Here is a 13,911-nt window from a genome sequence, read left to right on the forward strand (position 1 = left end):
GCTCACTGCGCCTGCACCAGGCCGAACAAAACAGCGCAGGCGCCGGATTTGATTGGATAACAGCGCGGAGAGGGCGGCGCCCGGCGCCGAAGAAGATTAGAGTGACGGCAGTGTGGCGTGTGCAGCAGGGGGGTTAATACCTGACTCCAGGACTAAAGAACGGTATTCTGGCGAAATTATAAAACTCTTTATTTTGGCTTTAACTGCACCAATAACTAAAAGAGCCACCTTGTCAGAATGCGGCATTCCTGCTGCGTAAGGTGGCACTTTTAGTATCTAACGGCTGGAGGGGGTGACAGTCGCTTTAATGGTGTCCGGATGTTTCGCGGCTGCTGCATTAAGAGTCCAGCACTGAGCTTCATTCCTCCAGGGAGCCGCCGGCTATCAGTCATGGCGGAGCATTGGCGGCTACAGGCACCACACACAGCGCTGCACCCCCCGACACTGTGCCTGACGGCCACGCAGCCCCCACCCAGCACTGTGACTGGCAGCTTAATACACAGACAATAATAATAATTTTTATTTATATAGCGCCAACATATTCCGCAGCGCTTTAAAAATTATAGAGGGGACTTGTACAGACAATAGACATTACAGCATAACAGAAATCACAGTTCAAAACAGATACCAGGAGGAATGAGGGCCCTGCTCGCAAGCTTACAGACTATGGGGAAAAGGGGAGACACGAGAGGTGGATGGTAACAATTGCTTTAGTTATTCGGACCGGCCATAGTGTAAGGCTCGGGTGTTCATGTAAAGCTGCATGAACCAGTTAACTGCCTAAGTATGTAGCAGTACAGACACAGGGGGCTATTAACTGCATAAAGTGAATGAGAACATTCATTTTTTTTTTTTAAAATAGGCCACACAGGGATCGTTGGGTTAATGCATTGAGGCGGTAGGCCAATCTGAACAAATGAATTTTTAGGGCACGCTTAAAACTGTGGGGATTGGGGATTAATCGTATTAACCTAGGTAGTGCATTCCAAAGAATCGGCGCAGCACGTGTAAAGTCTTGGAGACGGGAGTGGGAGGTTCTGATTATTGAGGATGCTAACCTGAGGTCATTAGCGGAGCGGAGGGCACGGGTAGGGTGGTAGACTGAGACCAGAGAGGAGATGTAGGGTGGTGCTGAGCCATGGAGTGCTTTGTGGATGAGGGTAGTAGTTTTGTACTGGATTCTGGAGTGGATGGGTAGCCAGTGTAATGACTGGCACAGGGTAGAGGCATCGGTGTAACGGTTGGTGAGGAATATGATCCTGGCAGCAGCATTCAGGACAGATTGGAGCGGGGAGAGTTTGGTAAGAGGGAGGCCGATTAGTAGAGAGTTACAATAGTCCAGACGAGAATGAATAAGTGAAACAGTCAGAGTTTTTGCAGAGTCGAAAGTAAGAAAAGGGCGAATTCTAGAAATGTTTTTGAGATGCAGGTAAGAAGAGCGAGCCAGTGATCGGATGTAGGGGGTGAATGAAAGGTCAGAATCAAGGATGACCCCAAGGCAGCGGGCATGTTGCTTTGGAGTAATGGTGGAACCGCACACGGAGATGGCAATGTCAGGCAAAGGTAGGTTAGTAGAGGGAGAGAACACGAGGAGTTCAGTTTTTGACAGGTTCAGTTTCAGATAGAGGGAGGACATGATGTTAGAGACAGCGGTAAGACAATCACTGGTGTTTTCTAATAAGGCAGGCGTGACAACAGGAGAAGATGCTCTGTTTATAGGCTCTGGTCACTGAGTGGTGTCTGTAGCCGCTGCACCTCTATGAATGAAAGTCATTTTCTTAAAATTCATTGACTAATCCAATTGGAGTAATATAAATAAAATGTAACTTTTAATGAGTAGCTTTAAAATGAACACTTATCACTATCTGAACAATTTTGTCCCCTTTAAAATGAATCCACTTAGGAAAGATTGCAGATCTGAGTGTGGTGCCAGGGACAATATCCACACACTGCAGTCTTGATCCTGTGGATTGTATTGAATATTCCGAAGCTTTATTTCCTCCAGCGGCTGTGTGCCCCCGTCAGTGATGTAATCCAGTGGGTTTGTAACCAAGTGCTCCTGTGTCTTCCTACTTCCAGGGCTCTGGTTACACGGCTCTGAATCCTTTATGATGAAGTGCCCGTGTCTTCCTGTCCCAGCTCTCTAGGTGACCGGCCCTAGGTTGCGTTCACCCAGGATAGTCACAGTCTCTGCCCATGGCCGTCCCCTGAGCTCTAGCAGTTGCGAGTGTGGCACCTGGGATACCGTCAATATCCACAACCTGCAATCCTGCTGCCACGCTCACAACTGCAATCATTCCTTAGTGGAGATAAAATGAAGATAGTGATAAGTGTTAACTTTAAGGCTAAAAGTTACATTTTATTTATATTACTCCAATTGCATTAGTCAGTGAATTTTGTCAATTAATTGGAGATACCTATTCAATTGTTTAGCGGTGAATTTGGATAAAGTTGATTTTCTTTCTTTCAGTGCGGCGGCCGGACTGCATTGTAACACTATTAACTTGCAGATTAACTCTATATCTGCCAGGTGCTCCTGTTTGGCGAAATGGCAAGTTCCCTTTAAAGCGTTGTTCCATAAATCACAATATGATGCCATACATATGTAGTTATTTATTGGTGCCGGTGTAAGGCTACTTTTACCCCTCGCCACGACAGCACCCTACAGGAGAGAGGGATCCGCCCCACAGGAACAGGAAACCTACAGAAAGATAAAAGGGGGCGGTCCGCCTTTCCTCCTCAGTTTAGGTTTCCTGTTCCTGCGGGAACGACAAGACTCTAGATGCTACAGAAGTACCTGGGCATGCACGCCGCCTGTGCAGTCTCTTCGGAACGGCAGGGGCTGCAGCCTGGAAGCAGCGTCGGGGGAGTTCCGCTAGACGGCTCCCTCCTCGTCTGGGAGGCATACAGATGGCCGGGTCTGGAGAAAGCCGCCCGGCATCTGCATTATGCGGCGGCTTCAGCGTGGGAGTTCCTCGCCCGGCAGAAGGGGTGAGTGAGAGGAGCTTCCTGCATGGCGGTCCGAGGACTGGAGGCCGCTCCGCGCACGCTGACCGCCATTAGTAAGTTCACCCCGGAAGTAGATGCTAAACTTCCGGGGTAAGCAGGCCGAGGTCAGCGGTGGGGGTAGCGCAAGTTCGCGCATGCGCAGTACCGCTTAAAAAAAAAAAAAAATGGCGCTCTATATAAACTGGCTAACCACTGTTACCTGCGATGCAAGATGTCATCTCCAGGTGCCATGGATCCTGCAGCAGGAGACTCAGTTCCCTCCAAGGACCGCTCCAGCAGAGGATCATCAGATGCCGGTCGAAAGAGCGACACAGTGGATAAATCCAAAGGATCTCGGCCGTCTGATCCGGTAATAAAAAGCTTCACTGGGTGAGTTTATAACTCTGCCTATTAAGCTGACGCCGTCTCCCCTCCTTTCTCTCTCTTTCTCCTCCTCTCGCTATGTCTTATCTGGATCAGGCCAAAAAACGACAGAAAACCAAACATAAGGAATGCGCCTTATGTAGCCAGCCCCTACCAGACTCATACCCCAAAAAACTATGCAAAAATTGTATAGCCGAAACCACACAAGGAGCAGCGGTGTCTATTACGGACTTACGCGCCATTATAAGAGAGGAGTTAAAGGCTATGTCACAGGATAAACCACAAAAAAGTAAATCCAAAAAGCCAACACCTTTATCAGACTCTGATAGTGAGCAAGCCGTACTCTCAGATATCTCTATAGCCTCTTCATCATCATCATCATCTTCAGAAATTGAGGGACGTTCATGTTTCCCCTTAGATAGTGTGGATAATCTAGTGAAATCAATAAGAGACACTATGGGGTGTGAGGAAACAAAGGGCGCACAAACCACGCAGGATATAATGTTTGCGGGTTTGGCGGAGAGGAAAAGGAAATGCTTTCCAGTCATTCCAGCAGTGAAAGCATTAATAAAAAGAGAATGGGAGAAACAAGATCAGAGAAGTTTTTTGCCCTCGGCGTCAAAACGGAAATACCCGTTTAGTGACGATGAGTTACTTACGTGGACCAAAATCCCTAAGGTTGACGCAGCTGTTGCCTCTACCTCTAAGCCGTCCACATTGCCTGTTGAAGACGCGGGGTTACTCTCAGACCCTCTAGATCGCAAAGCCGAGTCGTCCCTTAAAAGATCCTGGGAGGCAACTACAGGCATATTTAAGCCAGCAATAGCGATCACTTGTACCGCCAGGTCAATGCTCATCTGGATTGACCAGCTAGACCAAAGCATTGAGAATAAAATGTCACGGGAAAAATTACGAGCTGCTATTCCCTTAATACGAGGTGCAGCAGCCTTTATGGCGGACGCGTCTGCAGATTCTCTCCGCCTAGCAGCTAGATCCGCAGGTTTGGTAAACAGTGCAAGACGGGCGTTATGGATGAAAAGCTGGAGAGGGGACGCACAATCAAAATCTAAGATATGCGCAATCCCATGTGAGGGAGAGCCTTTAAGAGAAGGCCATTCGGCAAGAGCAGGCAGACGGACAGGTCGGCAACATGGTTCCCTAAGGAAGATAAACAAAGAGGTACCATGTTCAGAAGACCCAACCCCCCAAAAGAAAGCAAATTCTGAGGATATAACCATTCCAGTAGGGGGCAGATTAAAATTTTTCACTCCCCAGTGGGAAAATATTACAACTAGTTCGTGGATTTTAAATATAATCAGAGATGGAATAAAATTACAATTCTCTCGCTTTCCCCACGAATCATACATTATAACATCTCTCAGCTCGCCTATACCAGGGGTCCCCAACTCCAGTCCTCAAGGCCCACCAACAGGTCATGTTTTCAGGATTTCCTTTGCATTGCACAGGTGATGCAATTATTACCTGGGCAAGACTAAGGAAATCCTGAAAACATGACATGTTGGTGGGCCTTGAGGACTGGAGTTGGGGACCACTGGCCTATACAACAGGAGGCCCTTGAGAGTGAAATCCAAACCCTATTCTCAAAAGGGGTTTTAGTCCAAGTTCCGGAAGGACAGGAGACTAGAGGATTCTATTCTCCTCTATTCTTAATTTCCAAACCCGATGGTTCATTCAGAACAATCCTAAACCTCAAAAAGCTTAATTCATTTATTAAAAATGATACATTTAAAATGGAGTCTATAAAATCCACCATAAAGCTACTCTTTCCAAACTGTATGATGGGGGGCATTGATCTAAAAGATGCTTACTACCATCTCCCTATTCATGACAGATACCAGAAGTTCTTCAGGGTAGTGGTGGCAATCAAAGGCAAGATTTGTCATTTCCAGTATGCAGCCATGCCCTTCGGCCTTTCTACAGCGCCAAGGATTTTCACCAAAGTGATTCTAGAGGTGATGGCTTATCTTCGCCAAAAAGAGACATTAATTGTGCCCTACTTAGATGACTTTTTAGTCATCGGAAATTCAGTTTCTCAGTGTGCTGACCGTTTAGCTCATGCAGTTTCATCTCTACAGGATCTAGGTTGGATAATCAATATCGACAAATCCAGACTGACTCCACTGTCACTTCAAGCATTTCTGGGGTTCCATCTAGACTCCATAACTCAAAAATGTCTGCTCCCTCAGGTAAAAATCTCACTCATCAGACATAAAGTCACAACAGCAATAAATAATCCTCACATGACCCTAAGAAAAGCCATGTCATTACTGGAATCTCTTATTTCCTGTATCCCTGCAGTCCAATGGGCACAATACCATACCCGGACACTGCAGCACCAAATCCTCCAAGAGGAAAGACGGCTACTTAGCTTAAATGCAAAGATAACGTTGTCCCAGGAAGTTTTATGTTCTTTAACGTGGTGGCTGGATTCTAACCATTTGATGAGTGGTGTTCCATGGGTAATAACACCATCTCATATTATAACCACTGACGCCAGTCCTCATGGATGGGGCGCTCATATGGGAAATGATTTTTGCCAAGGGTTATGGGACACTGAAGAATGCCACAACTCATCTAATCTGAAAGAACTAAATGCAGTAAGATACGCTTTATGTCATTTTCTCCCACAGCTCCGGGGAAAAGGCATTCGAATCCTTTCCGACAACACCAACACAGTGGCTTATATAAACAGACAAGGAGGTACTCAATCAGAGACTCTGATGTCTTCCGCTGGGAAAATTCTGGATTTGGCAGAAAAACATCTATTATCCCTCACTGCAGTTCACATAAGGGGGAAAAACAACCAGCAGGCAGACTTCTTAAGTCGACATACCCTAAGGCAGGGAGAGTGGTGCCTAAACCATCATATCTTCCAACGGATAGTATCCCTATGGGGTTGTCCGCAAATAGACCTCTTCGCCACGAGAAAAAACAGGCAAGTCCAGAAATTTGCATCCCTATCGTTAGCAGATCATCCGGACATTCTAGACGCTTTCCAAACCCCTTGGCAATACAGTCTAGCGTACGCCTTTCCTCCGATAATATTGTTACCACAGGTTATTCGGAAGATCAGGGAGGATGGAGCGAGAGTTGTACTAATAGCACCATTCTGGCCCAAAAGGCCATGGTTCTCATGCCTACAAGCCATGTCGGTTTCGGACCCTTGGGTCCTCCCCTCGACACCCAACCTTCTCTTCCAGGGTCCATTTCTCCACCCCCAGGTGGACAATCTCCATCTGACGGCCTGGAATTTGAGAGGCAGATGCTAAAATTAAGGGGATTTTCCGAGGGACTAATTGACACACTCCTCCAAAGTAGAAAGCACTCTACCACAAAAATTTATACAAAAATCTGGAAAAAATTCCTACAGTTCCATAAATCTCCCAACACATCAGAAATTCCAGTACAATCTAATTGGAATTCCTTCAAAAAGGGAGGGAACTAGGTTTAGCTGTAAATACGTTAAAAGTTCACGTATCAGCACTGGGAGCCCTGTATGGCCATAATATTGCAGGAAATAGATGGGTATCCCGATTTATCACGGCTTTTGAAAGGATAAATCCTGTTAATATACCTAGAATTCCACCCTGGGATCTAAATTTAGTTCTACAAGCCTTAACAGACTCTCCATTTGAACCAATAGATTCAGTAGCCATTAAATATTTATCACTTAAGACTGTCCTCTTGGTAGCGCTGACTTCAGCTAGGAGAATCAGTGACATCCAAGCTCTTTCTATAGATCCACCTTTCCTGCTAACTTTTCAGGATAAGTTGATTCTTAAATTAGACCCTTCCTATCTCCCCAAGGTAGCGAAGAAATTCCATAGGTCACAAGAAATAGTCCTACCCACCTTTTTCAGTAACCCTTCCACTCCTGAGGAATGTAAATATCACACTCTAGATGTTAAAAGAGTAGTTTTAAAATACATTGAAAGGACCAGTAGCTGGCGACAGTGTAGGGCTCTGTTTATATCCTTTCAGGGTCACAAGAAGGGTCATGCAGTCACAAAGAGCACCCTATCCCGGTGGATCAGGGAGTCTATCACATTGGCTTACTCCGCGAGGAAAGAAAACCCTCCGGAAGGCATAACGGCACACTCTACCAGAGCTATGGCATCCTCCTGGGCCGAAAGAGGAGACGTCCCAATAGAAACCATATGTAAGGCGGCAACTTGGTCAGATCCTTCTACTTTCTATAACCACTATAGGCTTGACCTATCGTCAACTTCTGACCTAGACTTTGGCAGGACTGTCCTCAGCACGGTGGTCCCCCCCTAAGTGATGGTCTCTGAAAGATCTCCTGTAGGGTGCTGTCGTGGCGAGGTAAAAAGCCGGATTACTCACCGGTAATACTCTTTTAGTGAGTCCACGACAGCACCCTGTTACATCCCTCCCTATATTAATATAGTACTTACTATTGAGTAAAATTCTTTTAATCATACATGAGCAAATAAGTTTGAAAATGAAATAAATTATATTTGCCTAATACTGGCGGTCCTCCGGGTACTCTGAAATCAAAACTGAGGAGGAAAGGCGGACCGCCCCCTTTTATCTTTCTGTAGGTTTCCTGTTCCTGTGGGGCGGATCCCTCTCTCCTGTAGGGTGCTGTCGTGGACTCACTAAAAGAGTATTACCGGTGAGTAATCCGGCTTTTCACACATCAGGCTTTTTGTTTCAGGCTAAATCAAGAGAGACCAGATTACTATTTCACACCTCCATTTCCTTTTTTTTTTTTTTGCCGATTCCGACTGTGCGTTTTTTTTTTCCGCCAGACAAAAAAACGCTGCAGTGTACGTTTTCTCCGTCCGCCAGAAACGACTATTTGAACGGATCCGGCAAAAAACGGTTGAAACGTCTGGCCATCAGGCACAATCCGGCGCTAATACAAATCTATGTGAAAAAAATGGATCCGTTTTTTTTTCAAAAATTGCCGGATTGTGCCTGAAACAAAAAGTCTGATGTGTGAAAGTAGCCTAACACTGTTATATAGGCCATGTTTTGCAGATCCCACCATGTTAAGGAAGCCCCTCCAGGGGTACCAGTGCTCTTGGCCACGCATGCTCAGGGAGTGCAGCCTGCGTCTCCCGGCCTCCAGCACTGACGTGGTGTCTTCTAGGCTTTGATAATCCTCTGTCAGGCGGTGTCTTGTAATAATAGATTTAGCTTTATGATATGTAAAAAAAAAACAGCTCTATTCATAACTCGCACGACTTGAAAGCGCACACCTTGCGACTATTCGGGAACTCCAGGTGCTGCACCAAAAGCAAGGTTTTTGTGAAACTTCAAACAGAGGAAAGGCCTACATCTGCATCTGTTTCACACACAATGGAGGTTCAACGGGTCCAAGCACAGCTGTTTTTGGACCCCCTTGAAGCTCCATTGTGTGCGAAACGGCTGTCGGCCATCTCTTTAACCTGCATCCATTTTTTAATGATTCTGCAATAGAAGACGTGTTTATAGGACAGAGAGTGCCGCTTTTCCTCTCTTTGACGTTTCGCCTGATCATATACCTACAATGCAGCTGAGCACAGTATAGCAGAGCTGTGTTGGAAACCTGTGCTACTTTCCACATATATCAGCTGATGTCCAGCAGAGCTCTGAGACCGTAAAGAAGCCCTCCCCGGTGGCTTTTACAATGGAAGTCTAAGGGGCATCAGAACAAGGCTGCGTAGGCTCTCATTGTAATAGAGTCTGAAGAGCGATGATGTCACTGAGAAGAGGAGCTGAATGGTGATGGATCTCGGAGATAGGTGAGTATATTACTACAATCACTGCATTTCATGCCATATACGCACATTTAATATAAAATAATATGAGTCGTTCGTTGTCTCTGAAAAATTAGGCTAGTCAGGAGCACACATTATCTTGGTGCTGCAGACCCCTCCCTTCCTTGAGTGTCCTTACAAGCCCCATCTTTCAGAGTTAAAGTAGCATCCACAATTGTTTTGAAAAAAAAAAAAAATTCCCAGATTTTGTTTGAAACGCAGAGAGAATTGTGTGCATGAATGAGACCTGTGGGTGAGTGTACACAGCAATATTATTGTCATGATTACATTTTTCTTAAGTTTTCAAAATTATTATTTTTTCCCTCCAAGAGTCTTCACCATGAATAAAGATGCTCAGATGAGAGCGGTGATCAACCAGAAGCTCATCGAAACAGGGGAGAGGGAGCGGTAAGTACGGAGTCAGTAAGCGTGATGTCCTCATATCACATCCACAGTGGTGATAGAGCGTCACATGTCCCCACATTACCCTTGACATACGAGTACCGTGAAGAATCTATGGTAATGTCTATATCTACATACAGTTGTGCTCAAAAGTTTATATACCCCGGCAGAATTTTTGCATTTTTGGCCTATTTTCAGAGTATATGAATGATAACACCAAAACTTTTTCTCCACTCATGGTTAGTGGTTGGGTGAAGCCATTTATTGTCAAACTGCTGTGTTTTCTCTTTTTAAATCATAATGACAACCCAAAGCATCCAAATGACCCTGATCAAAAGTTCACATACCCCATTTCTTAATACCGTGTATTGCTCCCTCTATCATCAATGACAGCTTGAAGTCTTTTGTGATAATTGTGGATGATATTCTTTATTTTCTCAGATTGTAAAGCTGCCCACTCTTCTTGGCAAAAAGCCTCCAGTTCCTGTAAATTCCTGTGCTGTCTAGCATGAACTGCATGCTCGAGATCTCCTCGGAGTGGCTCAATGATATTGAGGTCAGGAGACTGAGATGGCCACTCCTGAACCTTCACTTTGTTCTGCTGTAGCCAATGACAGGTCGACTTGGCCTTGTGTTTTGGATCGTTGTCATGTTGGAATGACCAAGAAGGTTCCATGCGCAGCTTCCAGGCTGATGACGGCAAATTTGCCTCCAGTATTTCCTTTTCCCGTAGATCCATTGATAATTCTTTTGCTTTCCCCATGACTCACAATCCAGAAATGTCAGTGGCTGGATGAAAGATGCAAAAGTCTGTCTGGATCCCAGAAATTCACTCAGCTTTTATGCACACACACTGATTACAAGCAAACAGGTCACAGGTGAGGATGTTACATGTAGTAGCCATTCAACCCCATTTGTGTCAACTTCTGTGCATGTTATCAGGCCAAAATCACCAGGGTATGTGAACTTTTGATCAGGGTCATTTGGATGTTTTGAGTTGTCATTATGATTTAAAAAGAGAAAACAGTAGTTTGACAATAAATGGCTTCACCCAACCACTAACCATGAGTGGAGAAAAAGTTTTGGTGTTATCATTCATATTCTCTGACAAAAGGGCCAAGAAAGCAAAAATTCTGCCGGGGTATGTAAACTTTTGAGCACAACTGTAGATACCACATAATACACTTCAGATGCTGCAGAACCTCAGACTATAGAGGTGCGTGGGTGTGTTTGTATGGATGAGGGATGGATGGATGCAGACAGCACATTATACTCACCTATGTAGAAGCCTTTTTCTTCTTGGTTCATCCAATCCGCAGAGTCATTCACCCGCTGCCTCCCACTGTGTGCTGCATGGGGAGGCTGGACAGGAGGGGGAGGGTCTGGCAGAGACTGGCGATTATGACCAGGAAAACTAGTCGGTGAGTGAGCAGCTCCTCTAGAATCAGGAGAGAGCTGCTCACCAGACTAGGTGTGATATCTAGGACACCATGCAAAATGCTGACCTGGAGTATAATATAAACTGTCAGCATTCTGCAGCCTAGATACACACAAATCATACAGAAAGCCCGGACACCGCCTTTAAGCATACTGCGTTAAAAGGTAGTAATTGGAGGTATTGCCAATTGTTTCACTAGTCCAGGGGCCACATCAGTGATCTGGCTGCCGGACAGGAGCCCAGTAAACTGGATCATATTTTCAAGTGACATCATTGTTGCCAGCTTATCAAATTAAGACTAAAGAGCCAAGGATGCTGGCAGGTAGGGGGCGGCTGGCAGGTAGGGGGCGGCTGGCAGGTAGGGGGCGGCTGGCAGGTAGGGGGCCGCTGGCATGTAGGGGGCGCCTCGCTGGAATACCATGTAGCAGCCACAGGTTACTGAATTGGCTGATGGAATGGGTCCTGGGAATTGAAGCACCCCAACTCTACTACACCATGTTCCAAATTATTATGCAGATGACATTTTTCTCGGATTTTCCTAAATGGTCGGTGCAAATGACAGTCAGTCTAATAAAAGTCATCACCCGTTAGATTATACATCGAATGTTATTGCAGAAACCTCCCAATGATAACAGTATAATCTCCAAAATGACTAAAAACTCAAAATGCACTGTTCCAAATTATTAGGCACAGTAGAATTTCTAAACATTTGATGTTTTAAAGAACTGAAAATGCTCATTTGTGGAATTTTCAGCATTAGGAGGTCACATTCACCTAACAAAAAAGCTATTTAACTCCAAAACCTCCTAACAGGCCAAGTTACATGTTAGCATAGGACCCCTTCTTTGATATCACCTTCACAATTCTTGCATCCATTGAACTTGTGAGTTTTTGGAGAGTTTCTGCTTGTACGTCTTTGCATGAAGTCAGAATAGTCTCCCAGAGCCGCTGTTTTGATGTGAACTGCCTCCCACCCTCATATTTCTTTTGCTGGATGATACTCCAAAGGTTCTCTATAGGGTTGAGGTCAGGGGAAGATGGTGGCCACACCATGAGTTTATCTCCTTTATGCCCATAGCAGCCAATGACTCAGAGGTTTCTTTGCAGCATGAGATGGCACATTGTCATGCATGAAGATGATTTTGCTCCTGAAGGTACGTTTCTGCTTTTTATACCATGGAAGAAAGTTGTCAGTCAGAAACTCTACCTACTTTGCAGAGGTCATTTTCACACCTTCCGGAACCTTAAAGGGCCCCACCAGCTGTTTCCCCGTGATTCCAGCCCAAAACATGGTTTTCCACCTCCTTGCTGACGTCGCAGCCTTGTTGGGACATGGTGACCATCCACCAACCATCCACTACTCCATCCATCTGGACCATCCAGGGTTGCTCGACACTCATCAGTAAACAAGACTGTTTGGAAATTAGTGTTCATGTATGTCTGGGCCCACTGCAACCGTTTCTGCTTGTGAACACTGTTTAGGGGTGGCCGAATATTAGCTTTATGCACCACAGGAAGCCTTTGAAGGGTCCTACACCTTGAGGTTTGAGGGACTCCAGAGGCACCAGCAACTTCAAATAACTGTTTGCTGCTTTGCAATGGTATTTTGGCAGCTGCTCTTTTAATCCAATGAATTTGTCTGGCAGAAACCTTCCTCATTATGCCTTTATCTGCATGAACTCTGTCTGTGCTCTGTTTCAGTCACAAATCTCTTCACAGTATGATGATCACTCTTAAGTTTTTGTGAAATATATAATGTTTTCATCCCTTGTCCAAGGCATTGCGCTATTTAACGCTTTTCAGCAGCAGAGAGATCTTTTTTATTTCCCATATTGCTTGAAACCTTTGGACTGCTTAATAATGTGGAACATCATTTTTAAGTAGTTTTCCTTTAATTAGAATCACCTGGAAAACTAATTATCACGTGTTTAAGATTGATTTCAGTGATCCATTGAGCCCTGAGACACAATACCATCCACGAGTTTATTTGAAAAACAGAACAATTAAATCTTTATGACACTTAAATCCAATGTGCATAATAATTTGGAACCTGGTGTAGCATATATCGCCTAGAGCTAAATATTTACAGCGCTGTGATCGTGGGGCTCGGCAGCTGCACCCGTATGAGCACTTGTGTTGTACCAACCAGATTTGGAGACACCTGATCCTGGACATATAAGCCCCAACAACCACCGTCTATGTGATAAGACAGAGGTTAGACCGTGATGCTGGGCACCAGTGCCCCATGATCTCCTTGCTGCGTTATCTAATAGCTCCCCGTCACTGGACAATGCATTTTGCCGGATGTTTCTCCAGTCTGCACCATGTATGAAGGTGGTTTGTCCCAAGACAGATTTTTCTGGCTCTCGCTGCCGACTTCTGCCTGTGTTGAGCAATGCTACGTACCTGTCACCAAGGTCATTGATGAGTGTGATAAATGTGCCGCTCGGTGGGGACAGGCGGGAGATGACGCCACCGCAGGACATATCGGAGCCCAGATCTGGTTCCATTCCTCCTGTCATCAGCTCCTCATGCTTTTATGACATATCCTTCAGGCTCTGTTGGCTCGCATGGGGGACTGTGATTGATCAACTATTTTTAGGTTCTTCCAGTAACTACACAAGCGTGTTTTTTTTTTGTCTTTGTTTGTTTTGTTTTGTTTGTTTGTTTTTTTTTTTTTTTTGGGGGGGGGGGGGGGGGTTGACAGGAAAAACGAGAGCAGTTTTCTTGCAAAATCTTTACATTTTTGAGACATTCTCAAACTCTCCAATTCCTGCTTATCCGCCGAGCATCGTGCAGACAGCAGGGGATGAGATGTTTCATGAGAACATTCAAGAAGGGGTTTTCAGCCCCCTGGATTAGAAACAGCGGACAATTGTGTAGAATAACAAAAAGAGTAATACTGTACCAGTG

The 13,911-nt window shown here is 45.2% G+C and overlaps 1 protein-coding gene across 1 annotated transcript in view; it reads left to right on the top strand.

Moving 5' to 3' along the window:
• Positions 1 to 13,911, top strand: part of ENY2 (ENY2 transcription and export complex 2 subunit) — a 29,369-nt gene that overhangs the window by 819 nt on the left and 14,639 nt on the right. The window contains exon 2 of the mRNA XM_069731787.1: positions 9,489 to 9,566. Coding sequence (XP_069587888.1) covers positions 9,499 to 9,566 — 68 coding nt within the window. The 5' untranslated portion in view covers positions 9,489 to 9,498. The remainder of the gene's footprint in view (positions 1 to 9,488; positions 9,567 to 13,911) is intronic.

Source organism: Ranitomeya imitator, chromosome 6, assembly GCF_032444005.1.
Source record: "Ranitomeya imitator isolate aRanImi1 chromosome 6, aRanImi1.pri, whole genome shotgun sequence".
Taxonomy (NCBI): Eukaryota; Metazoa; Chordata; class Amphibia; order Anura; family Dendrobatidae; genus Ranitomeya; species Ranitomeya imitator.